The sequence below is a fragment of the Macrotis lagotis genome, chromosome 2 (assembly GCF_037893015.1).
Source record: "Macrotis lagotis isolate mMagLag1 chromosome 2, bilby.v1.9.chrom.fasta, whole genome shotgun sequence".
NCBI classification, from domain to species: domain Eukaryota; kingdom Metazoa; phylum Chordata; class Mammalia; order Peramelemorphia; family Peramelidae; genus Macrotis; species Macrotis lagotis.
The window spans coordinates 32,664,034-32,689,325 of NC_133659.1; the positions used below are offsets into that span (position 1 = coordinate 32,664,034).

Sequence of the window (25,292 nt, forward strand, 5' to 3'; positions counted from 1 at the left end):
TGTTCCAGGGGCAGAGGACAGACCTCAGCAGTCTCTCTCTCTTCATTCCCCTCCTTCAGCTCAATGGGCTCATGCCCTGGGGGCCCCTGCTTACCGGCTCAGCCTGCTTCTGTTTCCGGATCTGGGCTGCTGAAAGACCACGTGTGCCCTGAGGGCTGGGCTCCACGTGCTTGCTCTGGCAGAGGTCCCCTGCTGTTCCCCCACTTTGTGCCCAGTGTTCCTCGGGGTGCAGCTCAGGAGACTCCCCCGCTGCTGTGAGCCACGGCTCCCAGCGCCCTGGGGCTGCCTCTGGGAGGCTGAAGTTCTTTGGCTCTGGTGGGCCACCCCTCTGGCTGGCCGCCTCTCCGACCCCGGGGAGCAGAGCCTTTCTGCTCTTTTCCAGGTTACCTTGAGTAGGAGAACTGCCTCCCTGGGTCCCTTTGTGGGTTCTGTCTCTTGAAAGTTTAGTTAGAGTCCTCAGCTTATGAGTTTTATCAGAGAGCTCCTAAGACTCAATCCCTTCTTGTCGTCATCTTCTCTCCGCCCCCTATTTCATTTTTTCTAATGTGGGATTATACTTGGTTTTGCTGGGTAAATTACTTTATTTATTTTTTTTTTTTTTTAGGTTTTTGCAAGGCAAATGGGGTTAAGTGGCTTGCCCAAGGCCACACAGCTAGGTCATTATTAAGTGGCTGAGACTGGATTTGAACCCAGGTACTCCTGACTCCAGGGCGGGTGCTTTATCTACTGCGCCACCTAGCCACCCATAAATTACTTTTGGCTTTTGCTTTCTGGAATAATACATCCTAAACTCTCTGCTCCTTTATAATGGTCACTGCCCAAATCATGTATAATACTGACTGTGGCTCTTCAGTGTTTGAATTTTGTTTTCTTCTGTTTGTTTGCAGCATTTTTACTTTGGTTTGGTAGATTTTGGCTATAATGATCCTGGGAGTTTTCACTTTGAATTTATTTGGGAGGTGATTGGTTTATTCTTTCAGTTTATTTTTACTTATGTAATCCATGTGCAGTCATGTTAAACACATTTTCACATTAGTCATGTTGTGAAAGAAGAAACAGAACAAAAGGGGAAAAAAACCCCACCAAAAACACCCTTAAATAAAAAAAAAAGTGAAAATAGTCTGCTTCAATATGCATTCAGACTCCATAATTCTTTCTCTGGATGTGGATAGTATTTTCCATCATTTCAATTTATTTTTAAAATTGAATTTTATTTTATTTTTAGTTCTGAATTTTCTCCTACATCTTCTCCTATCTTGTGAAAAAACAGGAAAAACATAAATATTGGTAGTCAAGCACAATAAATTCCTGATTCTTAATACAATTGATAGAATACTGAGTAAAAAGAGTTGAGTTCAGATCTGTCCATATATACTAGTTGTGTGACTGTGGACAGGCACTTAAACCACAGTTTACCTCAATTTCTTAATTTGCAAAATGGAGATAATACGAGAACCTACCTTCCAGGGTTGTTGTGAGGATCAAATGAGGTAATAAGATTATTTTTTTTTAAGTTTTTTTTTTTGGCAAGGTGGCAGTAGGGTTAAGTGGCTTGCCCAAGGCCTTAATTCTTATTTAATTTAAAATTTTTTTCTAATTTTTGAAATTTCATTTTATTTTCAATTACATGTAAAGATAGTTTTTGGCATTCATTTTTTTGGTAAGATTTTGAGTATATTTGATATAAGCATATAACCTGTATAATCATATTAAACATATTTGCATAGGTAATAAGATTTTTTTTTTTTTTTGCAAGGGGGTTAAAAGTGACTTGCCCCAAATTACTAAGTGTCAGATTTGAACTTAGGTCCTCCTGAATCCAGGGCTGGTGCTCTAATCACTGTGCCTCCTAGCTGCCCCAGGTAATAAAATTTCTTTCTTTTCTTTTCTTTTCTTTCCTTTTTTTTTTTTTTTTTTTTTTGCTAGGCAATAGGGTTAAGTGATTTGCCCAAGGACACATAGCTAGGTAATTATTAAGTGTCTGAGGTTGGATTTGAACTCAGGTACTCCTGACTCCAGGGCCAGTCCTCTATCCACTGCGCTACCTAGCCGCCCCACAAAATTCTTAAAATGTAATATTTAGAGTTTTTTTTGGGAGGGGGGCTATGATTTTAGGTAGTTTGATGAGTCTTAAATTTTTTTTTTCCTTGTTCTGTTTTTCAGGTTATTTTTTTCTATGAGCTAGCCTGTTTTCTTCAGTGTAGCTTTTCACTCTTGTCTTTAATTTCTTGTGTCATGGAATCATTGACTTCTGTTTTGTCCATTCTGATTTTCAAAAAGTTTGTTGCTTGGACAGTGTTTTGTACCTCTTGTGCCAAACTATCCTTTTTCTTTCTTTTTTTTTTTTTTGCAAGGCAAATGGAGTTAAATGGCTTGCCCAAGGCCACACAGCTAGGTAATTATTAAGTGTCTGAGACCGGATTTGAACCCAGGTACTCCTGACTCCCAAGGCCAGTGCTTTATCCACTATGCTACTTAGCTGCCCCTAAAACTATCCCTTTCAAATTCTGTCTTCCATAACTCTCATTTTCTTTCCATTTTTTCTTTTAGCATTTATTTAATTTACAAAACTCATTTCATCTCTTTTGAGAATTTTAGTTAAACATGTATCCTGACTGTATTTTTCTTTGAGGTTTTGTCTGTAAATGTTTTAGAGTCATTCTCTTTTTCTAAGTTTATATCTTGTGTGCTCTTATCACCATAATAGGTTTTTGTTTTTTTTTAAATGGCAGAATTCTTTTTGTTGCTGTTTGATCATTCTTCTAGCTTACTTTCTGTTTTTGGACCTGATGTTAGGACCAGTCCCTGACCTCTATTTTCTTGAGGAAAGTTCTGTACTGGTTTTGTTGCTTCATTTTTGAGGCTTGAGGTCTTGAGCCATGCCAGGATTTCAGAGACAGGCCGAGCACCTGTATGCTGTCAGGAAAAATCTTACAGAGAAATCTGATGATTGCCTCCTGGTCTGAGCTCTGCGATTCCTGACTTGAGTTTGGGTTTGCTCCTGGGCTCAGCTCCTGTCAGCCCATTGGGAAGCTGGCAGAGCTGCGGATTCCCTCCAGTCTGGGATTTCTGCCCTGGTTATTCTGGAAGGTTTCAGACTAGGCTTGAAGCTGGAGCTGAGGCCCTTGAATATTCCTCGGGGTTTGAGCCCCAGCACTTCTCTTTGCTCCTGAACTTTCTCTTTGCTCAGGACACAACAGTGGCCCTCAAGCTCTCTGAATTCCCAGGCACAGGACCTTTTTTTAGGCCATCTTGAATTTTTGACTGGAACTGGGTAGTGGTTGACAAAGCTACCCATTGGCACCTGTTTCTGTACCCTGCCCTTGGGGGTTCAGTGGGCACTTCCTCTTGCCCTATGCTTGGCATTTGACCAGACTTTGTACCCAGTTTCTGCTTACCTTGCTGTCTTGTTTCCCTATGCTGTAATGAGCTAGAAGAGCAGCTCACCAGCAGCTCTTAGTTTTGTTCTTTGGGTTTGGTCTGGTGCATTTTTTTTTAGGTTTTTTGCAAGGCAAATGGGGTTAAGTGGCTTGCCCAAGGCCACACAGCTAGGTCATTATTAAGTGTCTGAGATTGGATTTGAAGCCAGGTACTCCTGACTCCATCTACTGCGCCACCTAGCTGCCCCCCTGGTGCATTTTCTAGATGTGTTTGGAAAAGTTTTCTGGGGAGTGGGATGGAGTTGGCTAGGTGGGGGGCAGACTTACTATTTTTCTTCCTGCTACTCCACCATCTTGGCTTTGCCCCAATCTCCATCAGTGTTCTTCTTAAACTGTGTTGCCCAGAACTGAACACAATGTTCTGGATGAAATATGACAAAGGCAGTCACTGTGGGTTATTACCTCTCTTCCCAGGAGCTATACCCTTAATGCAGCCCAGATGGCATTAATGTTTTTGACTACCCCATTGCTGTTTTTGAACTTACAGTCACCAGAACTCTGAGATTGTTTTCAGAATATCTGCTCCTTAGCCATGCCTCCTGCTTTTTATTTTTGGAGTTGACTTTTTTTTGTACCCAAGTGTAAGACTTTATACTTATGCTAGTGAATTTCCTCTTTACAAGTTCAGACCAGTGTCCTGGCTCCTGACTCCATCTTCCAGAGTGCCAGCTCTTCTCTCTAGCTTGATGACATTGAATAAGTGTTCTATGTGTGCCTTGATCCAACTCACTGATAAAGATGTTAAATAGGAGAGGGCCAAGTACAGATCCTTTGGATATTGCACTGTAGACTTGCTTCCTCCCTGATTCTGAACTCTTAGAGCCTTTGAATCCAGACATCCAACCAGTTCTGAATCCATCTGACTATTATCACATCATCCATCTCACTTCATATATCTTCTCCACAAGAATACTCAGCTGAGATAGTTTATCAAAAACTTTGATAAATCTAGTTGAACTATATCCATAGCATTCTTCACTTTCAATAGTTGAGTTAAAAATTTCTTGATAAAACCTGTTTGTTCTTTGTCACCTCCCTTTCTAGATATCTGACAGCTACCTCTTTATTTTTTTAATTTTCATCTATTTATTTATTTATTTAGTTATTTATTTATTTATTTATTTTTAAGGCAAGTGACTTGCCCAAGGTGACACACCTAGGCAATCATTATGTGTCTGAATTTGAACTCAGGTCCTCCTGACTCCAGGGCCGTTGCTGTATCCACTGTGCCATCTATCTGTCCTACAACTACCTCTTTAAAGATTCTTTTTAGATTTTCCCCAGGAATCCAAGTGAAGGTCACTGGTCTTAGCTTACAAACTGTTCTCTTCCCATTTTTGGAAATCAGAACATCTGCCCTTTTCTCATCTTGTGACGCTGCTGCTCTTCTCTATGATTCCCCACATCTTAGATGGGGTCTGCCATCAGTACTGCACAGCTGCGTGTTCTAGGAGGCTTAGATGGTTTGTTCACTTCATCAAGAGGAACTTGAATCTTGCTTCCTTCTATCTGAAGATATTTTTTGTTTTATGCTTTTTAGCATAAAAGTGGAATGTTATTCTTCAGAGAAAACGTGCACAGTACTGATTAAAGGGCTCTCCAAAAGTCTTTTTCTTGCTGTGGTCCTTTTGTTTTCCTTCGCTTTCTTTGCCTTTTCCAATGCTCAGATAAGCTTGAAACATTCTTGATCTGCTTCACTGTGATGGGGCCCCTCTTGTATCTGTCCCTTGTTCCCTGACCTTTCTTTTGTCATCTGCATTTCTTTTTTAGGTTTTTTTTTTTAGGTTTTTGCAAGGCAATGGGGTTAAGTAGATTGCTCAAGGCCACACAAATAGGTAAGTATTAAGTGGCTGAGGTCGGATTTGAACTCAGGTACTCCTGACTCCAGGGCCATTGCTGTATCCACTGCGTCACCTGCATTTCTTTTTTAAAGTCTAAGTTGGTTGGTGAATTCCCTGTGTGTCTACATTGGTTTCCTCAGATAAATCTCATTATTCCTCCTCATTAAAATTGTTTTTCTTTTATTTTCAAAATTCCATTTTAGCAGCTCCTATGGATCCAACTATCATCTCTATGAAGATGATGTCTATATTTTCATGGTTAGCCCTTATCCTTCTCTTCAGATCCAGTTGTACTTCTTCAATTGCTTCCTTAATAGCCTCCTGGATATACTAAACTTAATATGTATCACTAACGCATCATCTCTCTTCCTTAACCCTTGCCTTCCTCCTAGTTCCCCATTTTTGTCAGATATAGAAATCCTCCACTCACTCAGGTTTGTGAACTTGAAGTCATTCTTTACTTGCTCCTAGCACACTCCTCACCCTCATCCCACCCCACCCCCCCATCAGTTGCCTATTCCTACATCTCTCATCTCTCCAAACTAACTTTGTTTAAGTCCCTGGCCCATATCATATCTCACTTGGATCATTATAATATACTCATTGTGGTTGTTGATATTGTGACATCAGGAAGGTGATGCCATGACAAGTATGTGAATTGGATTTGTGTGAGGGGGTGCTGTGCAATGTTGCCAGCCTTATTTTCTCTACTAGTGGCCAGATATAGATCAGGATGCCTGGAGATGGCTCTGGATGCAGTGGAAGACCTTTATTTTCCTGTCTCCAATCTCTCCTCTCTCCAGTATAGCTATCCTATAATAGCTAGTATTGATAATCTTAAAATACAGTTCAGACTGTCATTCTTTTGCTCAAATTTTAGTGAATCCCATTGCCTTTAGGTTAAAACATAAACTTCTCTAAAATATCAACTCCTTCTAAACTTCCCTAATTAACTCACTTTCAGATACCACTCAACATAGCAACTCTTTAAAACTTACTCATCCCTCCTTAAATCTCCTATGACTTTCCCTCCTTCCTCCATTTCATGCTGAGAACCTTCCCTCATGTTTTTTTTATTTTAATAAATTTTTTTCCAACTACATAGTTTTCAGTAGTCATTTTTTTCCTTTACATTTTACTTTATTATGTTATAATTCTTTTTTTAGATTTTATTTATTTTGAGTTTTATAATTTTTCCCCATTCTTGCTTCCCTCCCTCCCCCCACAGAAGGAGTCTGTTAGCCTTTACACTGTTTCCATGGTAGACATTGATCTAAGTTGAATGTGATGAGAGAGAAATCATATCTTTAAGGAAGAAAAATAAAGTGTAAGAAATAGCAAAATTATGTAATAAGATTAAGTCTTTTTTCCTAAAATTGAAGGTAATAGTCTTTGGTCTTTGTTCAAACTCCACAATTCTTTCTCTGGATACAGATGGTATTATTCTCCATTGCAGACAGCCCAAAATTGTCCCTGATTGTTGCACTGATGGAATGAGCAAGTCCATCAAGGTTGATCATCACCCCCATGTTGCTGTTAGGGTATTATGTTGGAATTCTTAATTGAATTTACCATAATTTTTCCTAAAAAATAAATTATCTCTCTTAAGTCAGAAATTTACATTTCTATAGTATTTATTTTGTCTTTGTAAGAAAAACAAACCTGTCACCTTTACTTTTTTTCATATTCTTTATTATTTTATTTTTTTCATTGACATGCAAAGGTAGTTTTCAATATTCATCCATTTGCAAGTTTATGAATTCTGCATTTTTCTATCATCTTCCCTTCCCTTCCCCCTCCCTATAATAGGGAATAAGCTGTTAAAAGTTGTATATGCACAATTGTATTTTACATTTCCATATTAGTCACAACAATTATTTTTTTGTAAAGTTTTGAGTTCCATGTTTTTCTTCTTCCTTCTCCTCCCCTTGACAGAGAGCAGTCTAATATAGATTATACATGTATAACTATCTTAAATATATTTCCATATTAACCATGTTATGAAAGAAGAATTAGAACAAAAAGAAAAAGCTGTGAGACAGAAATAACACCATAAAGCATAAAAAATTTTAAAAATTGAAAATAGTAAGCTTTGGTCTTCATGCAGACTCCATAGATCTCTCTCTGGAGATGGATGGTATTTTCCATTACAAGTTCTTTAGAATTGTCTTTGATTATTGTATTGCTGAGAAGAGTAAGTCTGTCAGAGTTGACCATCACACAATGTTGCTGTTAAAGTGTACAATGTTCTTCTGGCTCTGCTTATTTCACTCAGCATCAGTTCATGCAGGTAATTCCAGAGTTTTCTGAAGTCCAGCCTCCCATGAGTTCTTACAGAGTCATAGTACTTTATCACATTCATATACTACAATTTGTTCAGCTCTTCCCTAATTGAGGGGCATCCCCCCAGTTTCCAGTTCTTTACCACTACAAGAAGAGCTGCAACAAATATTTTTTCTGTTTTTTTTTTTAACCTTTTCTTCTGATCTCTTTGCTTTCCTTATGTTTTACTGGAAAAAAATTGAGGCCATTCACCAGAAACTCTCTTTTCTCTCGCTCTCTTGTCTCACATTACCTAGATTCCTTTTACCACATCTTCCTTCTCTGTTTCATATGAAGAGGTGGCTCGTTTTGTCAAACCCAGCTGCTGTATGTACAAGTGATCTTGTACTACCCTGTCTTTTCCACCAGATTTCCCCCACCCTCTATTATCCCCAATCTTTCAATTATCTTCAATCTTTCCCTGCCCACTATGGCTTTCTTTTTGCCTACACATACTCATGTTTTTTTGATTCTCATAAAATACTCAACTTGATTCATCCAGTCCACTATCTGTCATCCCATATCTCATTCCTTTTGTGGTTAAACTTGAGAAGGCTGTGTATTTAAATAGGCGCTTCCACTTCTTTTCTTGTCACTCTAATCTTATGTCTTTTTTGTCTGGCTTCTGACCTTATGATTCAGCTGAAACTTCCCTTTCCAAAGTTATTATTGATCTCTTAATTGCCAAATCTAATGGCCTTTTCTCATGTCTTCACCTTTTTTGACTTCTCTGGCGTCTTTGGCACTGCCTATCACCCTCTTTTTGATGTTCTCCTTTCTTGGTTTTCAGCACATAGCTATTTTCTCCTCCTACCCAATTGACGACACTTAACAGTCTCCTTTGCTGGAGCTTTATCTAGGTCTGGTCCCCTAACTTTGAGTATCCCACAGGACTGTTTTCTTTTCTTCCTTTATATTGTTTCACTTGGTGATCATTGACTCTGATAAATTCAATTATCTTTACTCTGATGATTCTTAAATCTGTTTATCTAGCCCTAACCTCTCTATTGACCTTTGAATCTTCAGCTTCCTATTAGACCTCTTGAACCAATTAGACAAAGACATTCTCAATTTCACTCAACATGTCCAAATTAGAGGAAATCATTATTTTTTTCTCTGTTAAATCCTATTTTCTTCCAAACTCCCCTATTTTTGTTGAATGTATTATCATCCTTGTAGTCATTCAAGCTTTCAACCTAGGTGTCACTCCTTAGTTCTCTACTCTTTCACACTCTTATGTAAATCTGTTTCTGAGTTCTCATGATTTCAGCTTCATAACATCTCTTGGATGTTCCCTCTGCCCCTCTGACATTGCCCCCCACCTTGGTACAGGCCCTTATCACCACACGTGGACTATTGCTGTGGCTTCTGGGAGGTCTGCCTGCAAGTCCTTGCTCTACTCTGCTTTCTGCTTGTCAAAGTGATCTTTCTAAACAAAGGTCTGATTGTGTCTCTTCCCACCTTCTAAATCCCTTTCTCTGGCTCTCTATATTACCTCTAGGATCCAGTGTAAAGTTGTTTGGTGTTCAGAGCCTTTCAGGACCTGCTGCCCTCCCTTCCTGGCTCCTGGGTTTTTGTGTCTTCCTTTTCCCCATGTACACTTCTATTGAGTGACACTGGTTTACTTGTTCTCCCTCAAATGAGACACTTGTCTTCCAATTCTGTGCAATTTCATTGGCCATCCCCTGGGCATAGAGGTCTTCTTTATTGCCACCTCCTGGCATCCTTCATTCTCAACCAACATCCCACCTTCTTGTTATTTTTTTTTTTAGTTTTTTCCAAAGCAAATGGGGTTAAGTGGCTTGCCCAAGGCCACACAGAACATCCACCTTCTGCAGGAAACCTTTCCTAATTCCCTCTTCATGCCAATGCCTCCCCCCAATTGATAATCTCTAAGTTTTCCTATCTGTAACGTAATAGAACAGAAGTATTTGAGAACAGAGACTGCCTTCAGCCTCTCTTTGTATCCCCAGCACTAAGGGTAGGCATTTCTGGGTGATATTTAAAGCCCTTCAAATTTGCTCCAGACCATCTTTCCAGACTGGTAGCACCTTTCCTCTTTAGGTACCTGAGCTCCAGCCAAACCCACGTATTTGGTGCTGGATATCTTGTACCTGATGCTCCATTTTTCACCTTTGTGGGCCTATGAGTGATGCTTATGATGTTCTCTTTTCTCACTTGTACCTTTTGGGATTCCTAGCCCCATTCAAGGTTCCCTTTAGATCCTGTCTCCTTCAAGAAGTTTTCCCTGATTCCCCCAGTTTTTAGTTAGTGGTTCTGGATCTTAAATGTGTCAAAATAAAAATGTAAGTTCTGGAAGGCAGGAATGGTCTTTGACACTTTTGTCTCTCCAGTGTCTGTCTTAGTGAAAACTAGCAGGTCTTTAATTACCCTTTCTTGTTTTGTTGATGGCACCCTGCTCTTTTACCTTTGGGAAAGTAAAAGACCAGGAGACCCAGAGACCCAGAGCACAGCCCCCTGCACATAATAGGGGCTTAATAAATGTTTACTGATTGACATCCTTTGTTTTTATATTGTCTAGATTTCCTCTGTTGTCTCTTCCTTCTTCCTCCCAGAGAACCGTTTCTTATAACCAAAGGAAAAAAAGAGGAAGATGAGGAAAAAAAATCAGCAAAACCAATCAGTACATTGAAAAAATCTGGCATTATATGCCCTATGCAATGCCCATGACCCCCAGACCTTAGCAAAGGAGTTGGGTTAGTTGTCTTCTCTTGTCTTCCCACTGGGGCTGTGCTTGTTCTTTGTGATTTCACTACAGGCCAGGAGATTTTTAAGATCTAAGCTTTCATGATTCTTCTTTAGACCTTGGAGGAGGAAATTGGAGGCTTGGGGGAGCTCAAGAATAGAAAATTTGTTTCAGAGAGCCCTGTCCAGGAAGCAGATTTTGATATATTTGGAGCTAATATGTACCATTGTATATATGTGGGGAAAATGTCAGAGGGAATGACAGCTTTTCTGGCTCAAATGAAAAGTGAAGCTTTTACAGTTTTTGACAGGCTGACTCACCAGGCTGACAGGATAGCCGACTCCACAGCACAAGAGTATTACTTTTAGTTTTAATTAGGCAGTCATCCTGAAATGTATCTGATGGACACATTTGCTGCTTTGAATCCTAAAAACAATGCTTGCTGAGCAAAACCAACAACCTTGTAGACCCATGGGATTGGTCTGGGCAACCCGAAGCTCCCCCATCAGCAAGAAAGTCTTCAGAACCCCAGGACTCCCAGTGTAGGGTTCAGGACCTTACTCCTAAGCATGTGGGAGTGCTGTAGAAATAGAAGGTGACAGTGTTAAGGTGACATTGTTCTGGTTTTCATTCCTAGCTCAGAGAGCTTTTGCCTTCTTCTGGGCCCTTTTCAGGGCATTCCAGTGAATGTCCTTGGCTGGAGGTCATGGATTGCAGTGTTGCTAGCTTTGGGCAACCTTCTGCCTAGTATTTTAGCTTCCTGGGCTTGACACAGCTGCCCTTACTATCCTGGGTGATTTGTTTGTCAGAGAAAATGAAAGGTGTAAAGGGACAATGGATTTTTGAATGGTAGTGAACAATGTTAAAGAACAGTTGGCATATCTTTTGTGTTGAAGCTTTTTTGGCCCATCTTTCACATCAATGCCTGGGATTCACATTTGCTAGAGGTGAGTGAGGGAAGGCTGCCAATTTTTAGCCTAAGTGGAATTTTGTTGCTTTTCTAGAATTAGGTGACAAATATTCACAGTTTGTTTGGAAAATATCCTTCTGATAAAAAAAGCAAGAGGACTTAGGGCAATAATACTGGGCACATGGTGAAGGGCTGTTTTTCTGGAGCTATTTGAAATTGAGAATTTGTCAATATTGGAAGGCCTAAAAGTGAGTGAGTTTTGACAAACCTTTTGAGTTTTGGCCCTAATAAAAAATTAAACTACATGTGTTAACTTCCAGAATTTGCCCTAATAAAGAACAAATCATATTAGGCCTCTTGTGTTAACCCCCAGAAGTTGGTCTGAAGAAAGAACAACAGAAATTTGGTTAATGTACATGTTTAATAGTTCTTCTAAGCTCTGTGGCAAAATGCATATGCATGGGGGGTAGGAGTCTGATTAGGAACTGGGCCCCTTATAATGAGATTTTGGGGCTGATTTATGGGAAGGAGACAAAGGATCATAAAATGATTAGTAGCATCCAGTGAAGTCATAGTCCCCTTCCCCAATTTCTGTCTCATCATTTTGTTAAGGGTCCCATCAGAGGGGCAAGGCTACCTTACCTTGTTATATTGCCAAGGATACCATCAAGGCAGGGAAGAATACTTTTATCTTAATTTAGGATGTCTGGGTCTTAGTAGCCATAGACATGCACAAAACATGAGATTCTCCTCTCCAGGATATCCTTGCCATCCAGTCAAAATAAGGGATTTACAGTTGCTATTAGAAGGATAATCAGGCAATTCTCTTATTTTCCAGGAGGAAGTTAATATCCTTACACTCAGATCTATAATTGTGGTGTTAATGGGGAGAAACAAACAAAAATATGTACTTTCTCAGTTTCTTCTGACAACTGTTTGAGAAACAAAGCCCTGTTGTCCCCAGATCAAGAGACAATATGATTCTGGGTTTTTTAACACCTCTCTACCAGTTGAAAAACAATTAAACTCCTTGTTTAAAAACTATTTTTCCTTCATTGGGAAAATAAAATAATTTCAATATTAATCAGAACCAGTTCAGAGATAGGACACTAGTCTACACAGGTAACAGAAGAAAAACCTGTTTTGTGGGAAAAAAAACCTTCCCTTTTGAACTTCCCAGTTTATTAACTAGTGAAGTTATAAACAAATTACTAGAAAAATCTGTTGTAACTTTGTAAACCACAAAGCTTTTTTTTTAAAGCTTTTTTTAGTGGTTATTTACCTCTCAAAAGTCATATATATATATATACATATACATATACATGCATACATATATATATATATATATATGTATATTTTCCTGATAACAAAACTGATCACTTGTTGGTCTGGTAAGTTTGAATTTGCTTTTCCTAAAATGGAGCAACATTCCTACCCGAGTATACTTAGCCAGCTTTCAAATCTTCTTCCTAGTCATCCTCAGACTCCTCCCCCTCTCCAACCTCCATATCCATGCAATTGCCAGCTGCTCCCAAATCTACCTGCCAGCATCTCTTGCACCTCTATCCTCCTTACTCACATTGTCATCACCCTATTCTATCCTTCATTTCTAGCTTGTACTATCAACATTTATATTCCCTTTGGGCAGAGCACCCACAGGTAAGGATATGATTGTCTTTGTAGGCAGAGGGAGAGAAGGAAAGGGGAGGAAAGGAAGAGGAAAAAGGAAAGGAAGGGGTTTTGCTCAAGTGGAACTGGCCAGTTAGGTCACCAGTGGGGCAGCTACTACTGACTCACAGTTGTGGAGTTTACTGCCTAGATTTATTTATTTATTTTTTAAGAACCACGCCTTAAACCCAAATCACTATGGTGGGTACTGATTGGCCAATAATAGGTTCCAATGCAAGTCTCACTGGTCATTGTTTGGGTTTTGATGACTGGGAATGTAAATAGAAAATGTTTTTTGTTTTTTTATTAGAAACTCTGAGGGTTTTCCTTTTCTGAAACTGATTTTTTTTTTTTTTGACTAGGTAAAAGAAGCCATTCTTTGGCTCATTTTTTTTACCTAGTCTCAATCACTTGAATGGGTGTTAGCTCAGAAAAATCGAGACTGGGAAAGACCTTAGCTTTAAAAGGCCAAGGTCTCCCCCTACATCTGGGACCATCTGCAGTTGATCTGGTCTGAATCATTCCACTGTACCCAGATGGTTCCGGAGGAGAGATTGAGACTGGTGACTTTACACAGCCCTTCCTCACTCAAATTCAGTTCATTTGCAAGTCAGGGCAACACCTCCCTGACAACCTTTAGTCCTTTTTGAGAATGAAGGACAAATAACAACAATAACAGGAGCAACAACTTGGACTATGAAACAATGAAAAACTGTTTATTCAATAGTTGCTTTGTTCCAGGCATTGATGATATAAACACCAGCAGCAGTCCCTACTCTCTAGCATTTTACATTTTAATGACAGACACTCCCCCCCCCATCTCTATCCCTGCTTTTCCCATCCATCTTCCACAAAGCTCTGTTTGTCATTTAAAACCCTTTCCTACCTGCTCCCCCAACCTTTCTAGCTTACTAGACATTATTACCCGTCATGCATTCTGCAGGCTAGTGGCACTGGCTTTTTGGGTGTAGCTTGAATATAACACTTCATTTCCTGTCCCTGTACATTTGCCCTGGTTTTGCCCATAGGTCTGCCATTCATTCCATATCACCCCTGGTTTTTAGAATGTTGGCTGCCTTTAAGCCTCTTCCTAGCTACCATCTCTCCAAGAAGACTTTTCTAATGCACCTCCATGCACCACAGTAATTTTCTCACCTCCCCAATTATGGTAGGCTCACTTTTTCTGCATTTTGTATGTAGCTTATTTACAAATGTACATGTTTCAAGCCCCATCTTCCCCCTCCCCAGAGAAAGTTACCTGTATGAGGAGAGACACTATATTCTTTATTGTGTTTGTAAACACTGTGCCTGTGCTACAGAGCAGGCACTAAGTCCTTGTCAATTAAGATAGACTTGACTTTCATAGAACTGGCAGTGAGAAGCAGTGTGGGGTCATAAGATCTGGGTTCAAGGCACTTCTTATGATGCCGGTTTTCTGGACTTAGTCAAGTGACTCTGTTGCCACCTCTCTCTGTGCCCTGGAATACTTGAAAAGTTACACATCCTAAGTGGTCAAGGGGAAAATCACAGGTCTAGATCATGTACTCTCACCATAGTGCCAGTTTTTTGGACAACACATCTCAGCTGCTCAATAGATCTGATCCCTTGTGATTTTTCCCAACTGTACTTTTCTAATAGAGTTAGTTATGGGATAGAAATTTTTAGTTGTCATTGTTAAAAAAAATATATATACACATCTTTGTAGGAGGATGAAACTACAGTAGGATTCAAAACTAATGTAAATAAATTTGACAGAGTGGAGGGTGGGAGGGAGAACACTTTACAAAAATGAATGTTGAGGGCGGCTAGGTGGCGCAGTGGATAAAGCACCGGCCCTGGAGTCAGGAGTACCTGGGTTCAAATCTGGTCTCAGACACTTAATAATTATGTAGCCCTGTGGCCTTGGGCAAGCCACTTAACCCCATTGCCTTGCAAAAACCTTTAAAAAAAAAGAATGTTGAAAACCATCTTTAAATAGAATTGAAAAAATAAATAAATTAATAATTAAAAAATAGATTTGAAAAGCAATTCTATAGCAAAGATAGTAGATGGATATTCTTTAGTTTCCAATTCTTTGCCACCACAAACAGAACTTGTATGAAAATTTTTGTCCATGTGGGCCCTTTTGTTCTCTCTTTGATGTCGTTGAGTTATAAGCCTAGTAGTGGTGTCATTGGGTCAAGAATATGAACAGTTGTTTTAAATTAAATTTTATTTTCAACTCCAAATTCTCTCCCTTTCATCCTCACCCATTAAGAAAGGAAGAAAAACAAAATTAAACATACATTTGTCTGTATATGTTTTGATGTATATTTCCACATGAGTCATGTCCAAAAAATTGACTTCAATCTGTACTCTCTGGAGATGGGCAGTTTGTTTTATTATGAGTACTTGGGAATTGTGGGTTAGTCATTGTGTTAATAAGAGTTCCTAAGTTTTTCAGTTGTCTTTAGCAATATTTTTGTTATCGATTAAATTGTTTTTCTCATTTGATGTATTTTACTTTATATTAGTTCCTACATTTCTTCCCAGATTTCTTCTGAAACTATTTACTTTATTATTCCTTTATAGTACAGTAGTATTTCATCAAATTCACAACTTGTTCAGCCATTCCTGTATTGATGGCACTCCCTCAGTTTTCATTTTGACATCACATAAAGAGCTTCAGTAAATATTTTTTGCACATGTGTGTTCTTTTCCTCTTTCTTTGATTTTCTTGGAGAATAGACCAGGTAGAAAGATTGGTAGGTCAAAAGATATACACAGTTTTTTAGTTTTTTGGACATCTCTGTAAAATACTTTGTTGAATGACCATAGTTCATTGTTTATCATTGTATTTGTTTCCTATAGGTTCTTGCAGCATATCATTTAATTTTTTTGTAAACATAGTCATTCTGATAGGTATTCAGTGGTCCCGCAGGATTGTTTTAGTTTTCATTTCTTCAATTAATAGTTATTTAGAAGGGGCGGCTAGGTGGCGCAGTGGGTAGTGCACTGGCCCTGGAGTCAGGTGTATCTTAGTTCAAATTTGGACTCAGACACTTAATAATTGCCTAGCTGTGTGGTCTTGGGCAAGCCACTTAACCCCATTGCCTTGCAAAAACTGAAAAAAAAAGCACAACTAAAAAAAGTTATTTAGAGCATTTTTTCCATATGGTTATTATTAGCTTGTATTTCTCTCTCTGAAAACTGCCTGTTTATATCACTTTGCCCATTTATCTATCAATCAGGTATTGGCTTATTCTTAAAATTTGACTCAGTTCCTTTAGAAATGACATCGTTTAAAAAAGAAATGACTTCATTATCAAAGAAATTTGCTGCATAGATTTTTTCCTCCTAATTTTATATGCATTGATTTTGTTGGTGCAAAAACTTTTTAATTTTTTTATTCATATTTGTCCCTTTAGCCTCCCTTATCTCTTGTTTAGTCATGAACTCTTCTTCCATGACTTATTCAATTTCTTTTCTAGGAGAAGAGTTACTTTAGAACTCTGTTACCTATTCTGTTAACCTGGGAAATTTATATTTTTATAAATATTGATTTATTTAATTTAGATTATTAGTTTTATTTGCATATAGTTTGGTATATAGCTTCTAATATTTTTATTGAATTTTGCTTTTCTTCATTTTTTGTGAATCTTTTAAATTTTTGATAATAATTTAATATTCTTTTGTTTAATCAAGTTAGCTAATAACTATCTCTTATTTATTCAGTATTCTCTAGAGGTCTAAACTAAAAAAGTTTTTTTCCACATCTTCTATTTCTTTCATGTTTATTTTTTGCTTAGATTTTATAGATCTTAGGGGTAAATTGATATTCCGCTATTGTGACTTAATTGTCTATTTCCTTCTGTAATTCACTTAATTTTTCCTTTAAAAATTTAAATGCTTATGCCATTTTGTGCCTGTTATGTTTAGTGTAATTTTCTTGTTTATGTCTTTTAAATTGGTCTAATTTTGTCATTGTTTTATTGGAGATCATTGCTACCCCTGCCTTAGGTTATATTTACTAAATGTTTATTTCTTCTCATTCTGTTTTTCCCCTCCTTTTATTCTTTTCTCTCTCCCCTTTCATTCTGTTCTTCCTCAAAAGTGATTTGCTGCTGACAACCCCTCTCAATCCACCCTTCCTTCTATCAATACCACCCCCCTTTACTTCCCTCTTTCCTACTTCCCTGGTTAAGCTAGATTTCTATAACCTACTGAATATGTGTTATTCCCTTTTTGAGCCAATTGTGATGAGAGTGTCAAGCATTGGCCACCACCTTTACTCACTCCCTGTGTCCTCCTCCACTGTAATAGCTCTGTTGCAACTCTTTTATATAATTAATTTACCCCATTCTATTCTGCCACTCCAGAATCCAGAATTATTTGGAGGGTAATTTGGGAGAGCTTAGGCAAGTCCCTGCCTTTATTCCACCATACCCTTCCCTAATATTTTGAATTAAGCTTTATACTCCTTAGACATAGGTCTGTGGTGAAATTGTAGCTCTAGTAGAGCCAGGAATTTCACTAAATGACCTGGAGAGGTGCCTTTCTTACAATGAGTTGTCTTCACTGGCAAGAAGCACAGGATTTTTGGTACAAGTTGTTTTGCTTCTGAAAAATGTTGAGTTATCCCACAATGACAGTTTGTTGTTGGTTTTTTTTTTGTTATAGATGTTCTTTATTGGCAAGTCAATAAAATATATTCAAGTTTACATGGAGAGTAAATTAATCCTTTTTTAACATGTCAATTATTCTTTAAAAGTGCAGCTTTAGTGGCTTATGTTGAAAATGACACAGGAAACAGAGTCAAACTAAGTGAATTAGAGTTGGCAACTCAGTTCAAGAGCTTGTGGGAAAACACAAACCTATTAGTCAACTACAACTAACAATTTTGTCTCCTCTAACCTGAGAAAACACAGAGGGTTTTTCCAGTGTTCACTGAAATCACTACCAGGAATATTAAGTTCAGGAAAAAGTCAATGCAACTCTAGGTCCTCCAGTTATTCAGAAAATGGAGACTCTGCTTTGTAAGTTCCCTCTTTTCATTTTGCAACCTTTTGATATTGTCTCTTAGTATTTCTCCCCTTACTTTGGTCTCTGATGAAGAAAGAGGCAACCTTACTCTTCAACAAGACCAACCATTGCTAATTGTTGTTGTCGTTTGTCCTTTGTTTTCAGAGAACCAGTGACATCATGGGGTGATGTCTTGACCTGTAATGAATTGGATTTAAGCAAAGAAGCATTATGCAAAATTGTTAGCCTTACTTCTCTTCCAGAGTATTAAAGTCCACTGCAATCACAAGACAAAAGTCAAGATGATTGGTGTGGCCCGGGATGGCATCTTCTATGCCTGACCAAGCTTTAAGCATTCTACAAGCCTCTGTTTCACATGCCTTAATGGCCGTTGGAACAAATTGCTTTCATCTGCCCAATCTTTCAGGTGAAATCTTTTTGGACACCCCCCCCCCAATTCACCTGTGGATCTGAGGCCTGTTGGTTACCTTCAGACTTTCTGTTGGCACAAGCTAGAGCTTCTTGGAGCCACAGGTGAGAGTTGGGTGATAGGGGAACACCAAAGGTAGATGAGCAGACCTCATATCAGAGATGCTACTCCTCCCAGAACACTTCATATATCCTGCCTTTGATGATGTTGCATATACCAGTGATCCCATTGTCATTACCTCTTCTCTCTCTAATATTTTGTCTCTTCCTTTCATTGATTCCTTTCATGTTGCTTATAAACATGCACAAGACTCCCTCATCATTACGAATCATCCATTCTAATTAGCTACTGACCATTTTTTGAAGTTAATAAAACTATACTTGATGCTTCTACTTCCATTCCCCCACTAAACTTCTGCAGTCTGGCTTCTGACTTCCTTACTTATATGAAATTACTTTTCCCAAAGTTATCTATGAATCCCTTCCCTTCCTCCTTTGAAAAAAAGTTAATTTTATTGATTTTTTTTTGTTTTGTTTTCATGTCCCTTAGATTCCTCCTGTTTCCCTCTCTGTGCCTTTGCCCAGGGAGCCACACTTTGCATGAGAAGGTTTCTTGTTGAAGGAAGCCTATGGACTTTATAGGTTCTGTAAGAATTGATTAGGTGGAAAGGAATGGGGGGAGGAATCTGCATGAATTGAGATTGGGAAAGATAAATGTTTGTCACAAAGTTGTAGTTTTTGAAGTTAAATTAACTTCTGCCTTTTTTTAGTTTTGTGATTTTCTTTTTGCTAGACTCCTCCCCTCCCATTTTTCTATATAGTCTTTTTATCATCCATTCTGCTGCTCCAGTGACTGCTTTTTTGGCAACTCTAATGGCCTTTTTCAATTATGGTTTTTTTGTGACTGCTTTGATACAGCCAATTTTCTTTTCCATTTGGGTATTTCTTTTTCTCTGGGTTTTAATGATACTCTTTCTCTTTATTGTCTCATTCTATCATTACTTCTTCATCTTCTTTGCCATTTCACATTATGTATTCTGACTATGAAGCTATCTCAAAATTATCCTGGGTGTTTTTCTCTTTTTTCTCTGCACTCTTTCACTTGATGATCTCTTCAGTTTTTATGGATTTATTATCATTGATATGCTAGTGATTCCCAGGTAGCTTCTTTGCTCCAGATCCTCATTACCATCTGATTGCTGGATTTCAAAGTGGACATTCCATAGACATAGCAAACTCACCACACTCCAATAGAACACAGTTTCTCTTCCTTAAAGCCCAGCTCTCTTCTGAACTTTCCTGTTTTTGTCAAGGATATCACCACCATCTCTTGTTCCTTCAGGCTTAGATGCTTCCAACTTACATATTTGATTATTTGCCAAATCTTATCCCTACTTTGAGAGCATCTCCTATAGAGGTGCTCTTTTCTCTTTACAAACCTACTACAGGACTCTTATCATTTCTTGCATGATCAACTGCAATTCTGGGTCAGCTGGGAATCACAGCTTCATGAAACTTATGTGAAAAGTAGGTTATTAGGGGCAGCTAGGTGGCACAGTGGATAGAGCACCTGCCTTGGAGTCAGGAGGACCTGAGTTCAAATTTGGCCTCAAACAATAATTACCTAGCTGTGTGGCTCCCAGCACCCTGGGGCTGCCTCGGGGAGGCTGAAGTTCTTTTGCTCTGGTGGGCCGCCCCTCCGACCCCGGGGAGCAGAGTCTTTTTGCTCTTTTCCAGGTTACCTTGAGTAGAACTGCCTCATTGGGTCCCTCTGTGGGTTCTGTCTCTTGAAAATTTAGTTAGAGTCCTTAGTTTCGAAGATTTATGAGAGAGCGCCTAAGTCAGGATCTGCTCTTGTCGCCATCTTGGCTCCGCCCCTTTTCTTTCCTCTTTCTGTAAGATACTGGGGTAAAGTGACTTGCCCAAGGTCACATAGCTAAGTAATTAAATGTTTGAGATTAGATTTGAACTCAGGTCCTCCTGACTTCAGGGGCAGTGCTAATCCACTGTGCCTTATCCACTGAGCCATCTACATGCCCCTCACCTTTTTTCTTGGGAACTGCTAGTTTATGAAGTTAGAATGGTCTGCTTATCTACCAGCTACTTAAGCAATTTCCCAGTCTAGGGTGGACTGACTGGCACCTGTCTTGATTCCCAAGGACACACAGGTGTCCAGTTTGGAATGCAAGCCACAAATTATGTCAGGTGGGGAGAGGGTGTGAAACTTTGTCCTTGACCCATTCAGGGCTTCCTCCATATGCTACATCTGATGTTTCTGGAAAATATGACCATTCAAAAATACAAGTGCAGGGGACCTCTTCACATTCCTCAACGTTCCCCACTGGTCTCCCTGCTACAAGTCTTAACATGTTCTAATCCATCCTCCACAAAGTGATTTTGTTGAAGCTCAATCATAACTATGATATTCCCTGTAGTATAGTAATTTCTGGTGGCTTCTTGTGATCTTTCTTTGGCATTCAGAGTTCTTTGCAACTTGACCTCTTTGAATATTTTCAGCCTTATTACCATCTGCTCCCTCCATATAGTAAGTATATAGTCTGACCAAGACTAGGGGGTGAAGTGAATAGAGTACTGGGTCTGGAGTTAGAAAAACCTGAGTTCAAATCCAGCTCCAGGCTCTTTCTAGCTTTATGACCCTGGGCAAATCATTTAACCTCATCTGTAAACTGAGCTGGAGAGTTGGCAAAGCACTCCATTATCTTTCTTAGAAAACCCCAAATGGGGTCATGAAAAGTCAGACGTGACTGAAATGACTCAGCTACCAACCAACCAACCAACCCTTCTTGCTGTTTCTTCTTCATGACATTGCAGCTCCTCTCTTTGGGGTTGGAATGGGCACCTCCTTGCCATTGTGTCCCTTTCAGAATTCAGCTCAGATGAGGTCCTTCCTGATCCAATCTCTCCCCACCCCAGAAGTGCTCTTATATTTGCTTTGCAGCTTTCTTCAGATAGGCCTTTGTCCCTACTACTTCAGAGTAGAGACAGTTTCACTATGTTTTTGTATCCCCAGAAGCTGATGGCACACTAAGAGTTGTTTTCTGATTGATTGATAATCAGACAATGTTAAAATGTAGCTGAATTCCATTTCAGTTTTAATACCACTTTATTTTGTCCTCATCTATGGCCAGTGTTTATTACCTCTGTATATCGGTCCCCTTCTGCCCCTGCACTGCCCCCATTCAGCATATAGCCAACTCTGCTTTTTTCTTGTCTTGTCTTTTTTTTTTTCCAATTTTTTTTTTTTAGGTTTTTGTAAGGCAAATGGGGATAAGTGGCTTGCCCAAGGCCACACAGCTAGGTAATTATTAAGTGTCTGAGGCCACATTATTAAGTGTCTGAGGCTGGATTTGAACTCAGGTACTCCTGACTCCAGGGCCAGTGCTCTATCCACTGCGCCACCTAGCTGCCCCCGTCTTGTCTTTTTTTTTAAATAAAAAAAATTGTATTTACTTAGAAGCATTCAGAATGTCAGCAAAACAGCTGCAACTATTTTTTGTTTTTGCAATTACAGAGTGGTATTCAGTTAACAGAACAACAATTATTTCATATGCTGCATCAAAGACAACTGAAGATGAAAATGAACTACATCCCCATATATAACTAATTTGTGCTGTGCACCAACAAGAACCTGCTTTAAATTTCCATGCCAATTTACAACCCCCATACTGTACCAGGCAAGGTTAGTGGCTATTGAAAATACCACTTAAGGACAGGGCTATCTAAAGACACATTCGGTAGTGTGTTAACTATACAAAAAAAGACACTGTACAATTTAAAAACAAATCTTACACAGCCTTACATTTCATTTTTTTCTCTTTAAAAGGAGTGAGTTGTGTACGGGGGGGGGGGGTTAAATGCTTTATAGACAAGGAAAAAACTGCTCTAGAGCCAACTTATTCATCGTCATCTTCTTCATCCTCCTCCTCTTCTTCATCTTCCTCATCTTCCTCCTCTTCCTTCTTTTTCTTGCTCTTCTCAGCCTTTACAACTTCTCCCTTTTTACCTACATCAGGTTTTCTTTTAGCTCGGTATGCAGCAATATCCTTTTTGTATTTTTCCTTCAGCTTAGCTGCCTTCTTTTCATAAGGTTGCTTGTCATCTGCAGCAGTATTATTCCACATTTCTCCCAATTTTTTTGCCACATCTCCAATGGAAAGACCAGGATGTGCCCCTTTGATTTTTGAACGATACTCAGAACAGAATAAGAAAAATGTCGAAGGAGGCCTCTTTGGTATGTTGGGATCCTTGAACTTCTTTTTTGTTTCTCCTTTAGGTGGTATGTAGCTTTTCATTTCTCTTTCATAATGAACCTTATCAGCTTTTGCCATGTCCTAAAATTTTCCTTTCTTTTTAACAGACATTGTCTTCCACCTTTCTGAGCATTTTTTAGAAAATTCTGAGAAGTTCACAGAAGCATCTGGGTGCTTCTTCTTGTGCTCCTCTCGGCAGGTTTGCACAAAGAAGGCATATGAAGACATTTTCCCTCTTGGCTTCTTATGATCACCTTTGCCCATTTTGGATTACTTTTCTTCAGCGCCGCACAGAGTAGCCCAGTGCCTGTCTGGCTCTCACTTGCCCCAGTACTGTCTCTGTGGAGCTCAATGTACTGCAATGGCTGTGAGAGCGCAAGCCAGACACAGCCTCCTCACTCTCTCCATTCTGTAACATTACTCTCTGTCTTGTCTTTTTTTAAGGAAGATTTTATTTATTTTGAGTTTTACAATTTTTTCCCCTAATCTTACTTCCCTCCCCTCACCCCCACAGAAGGCAATTTGCTAGTCTTCACATTGTTTCCATGGTGTACATTGATCTAAGTTGAATGTAATGAGAGAGAAATCATATCCTTAAGGAAAAAAGTAAAGTATAAGAGTTAGCAAAATTATATAAGGTAATGCTTTTTTAAAAATTAAAGGTAAAAACCTTTGTTTTTTGTTCAAACTCCACAATTCTTTCTCTGGATACAGATGGTATTCTCCATTGCATATCTCAAAATTGTGCCTGATTCAACGTTGCACTGATGGAATGAGCAGGTCCATCAAGGTTACTCTTCACCCCCATGTTGCTGTTAGGGTATACAGTATTTTTCTGGTTCTGCTCATCTTGCTCAGCATCAGTTCATGCAAATCCTTCCAGGCTTCCCTGAATTCCCATCCCTCCTGGTTTCTAATAGAACAGTAGTGTTCCATGACATGCATATACCACAGTTTGTAAGCCATTCCCCAATTGAAAGACATTCACTTTGTCTTGATTTTTTTAATTGACTCCTCTTTGATTCTGCCCCTTACAATCCCTAGCCCCCATCAAAATTCAGTATAGGTGCTCCCTTGGATGGGAGACCTTATCCAGTCTCCTTCACTCTGCAACTTCCTTTCTCCCACTTGTACTTTCCCACCTATAGTCTGCTCTATAGGATGGGGCACCTGCCTGTTGTCCTGTGCTAAGAGCTTTCTCCATGCTTGTTGATGTACTGGCTATGTTTTGGTGTTTCAAATAGTACTAATATATTTAGAAATTAGAAATGATGAAGTTTTGCCTCTATACCTAGTACTGAACTGGAGTCTGCAAGGCAGTCTGTGTGCTTTGGGAGTAAGACTTTGGATAATATTTATTGATGGGACTGGTAATTTTTTCTTTTTTCTTTTGTTTTAGTGTCAAAATAGGATAGAAAAACTCAACAAGAATTTAAGATGTGAAGAGTCCTTTCTTAAAAGAAGAAAAAAGTGATTGCTGGGACTATGGATCGGAGCAAACGGAATTCCATTGCAGGATTTCCTCCCCGCTTAGAGCGTTTGGAAGATTTGGAAGGGGGCAGTGGTGGGGATGGAAATGTAGCCCAGATGGGAAGAGTGTGGCCATCTTCATATCGAGCTCTCATAAGTGCCTTTTCTAGACTTACACGTTTAGATGACTTTACCCGGGAAAAGATTGGGTCTGGCTTCTTCTCTGAAGTGTTCAAGGTGAGTGAGAATTTATAACTTCATCTCAAGCACTCTGCTGAACAGCATCATTGCAAAAGGTATCCTTTTCCATTTGTTCTTAGTTATGGTGGGGGCTTTGATTAGTGTGGTAGCTATTGTAACTGCTGAGAAATCATTTAAACACTCATTCTTAATGACATATGCCATCTATTTTTGGAAAGTACTGGAGACTAGAGGAAAAAAAAGCAAAAGACAGAATTGAATATTTGACCTATTTTGCTTTTATAACTGCTATTATGAAACATCCAGAATACTGGTTTGGGTAAGTCCTGAGTGTAACTGTGATAAGTAATGGAGAAATTTGGGAAGAGTAGGAAATAGGCATTAAGAGCTTGTTGAGTCAGTACACAGATGTATTGGGATATCCAATGTACCAACCTACATGCATATATAAAAATAAAGCCCCTCTTTATTGGAGGGAGGAAGGGGAAAGGAGAGAGAGAGAGAGAGAGAGAGAGAGAGAGAGAGAGAGAGAGAGAGAGAGAGAGAGAGAGAGAGAGAGAGAGACTGGGAGAGATGATACTTCAATATTGACTTATTGCTAAGTTGTCCAGGGCTGTTGTTATTGGGGTTCCCTTTTGTCCTCTCTAGTGTGGTCCACTCAAATTCAGCCAATAGTCCCTCAGAATGTAATAGAAACCAGCCTGTCTGTATCTGGTGACAACTCCCATTATAAAGGCACAGACCATGAGTAAGCAAGCTTTAAAGGGAGCAGGAAGCTTAGTGGGTAAGGGCTGCTACTTTTCTAGGTAGAGGAGGGGAGGAAGTGAAGAGGGGATAAATTCACTTTCCATGTCATAGATAAATTCTGTCCTGGGAAATCTCTCCTTAAGTGGGTCAGTGAGTCAGACGGAGCACATTTGTGATTAGAGTCAGTTTGGGGTAACAGTTCCCTCAGCTGGCTGCTGGCCTAGTCTGCTCCTAAATCCCCGGGACTCCAAAGTTCCTGCCCCCCCCACCCCAGTATTACTTCTG

At 39.2% G+C, this 25,292-nt stretch overlaps 1 protein-coding gene and 1 pseudogene across 4 annotated transcripts in view; one reads left to right on the forward strand and one right to left on the reverse strand.

Moving 5' to 3' along the window:
- TESK2 (testis associated actin remodelling kinase 2) overlaps positions 1 to 25,292 on the forward strand; it is a 140,211-nt gene that overhangs the window by 14,516 nt on the left and 100,403 nt on the right. For 3 of the 4 annotated variants that reach the window (XM_074221569.1, XM_074221567.1, XM_074221568.1), the window contains exon 2: positions 23,989 to 24,296. In XM_074221569.1, coding sequence (XP_074077670.1) covers positions 24,075 to 24,296 — 222 coding nt within the window. In that variant the 5' untranslated portion in view covers positions 23,989 to 24,074. Of the gene's footprint in view, positions 1 to 23,988; positions 24,356 to 25,292 lie in introns of those variants that run through there. The other variant, XM_074221570.1, reaches the window with a different exon arrangement.
- On the reverse strand, positions 22,233 to 22,860 carry LOC141512547 (high mobility group protein B1 pseudogene; annotated as a pseudogene).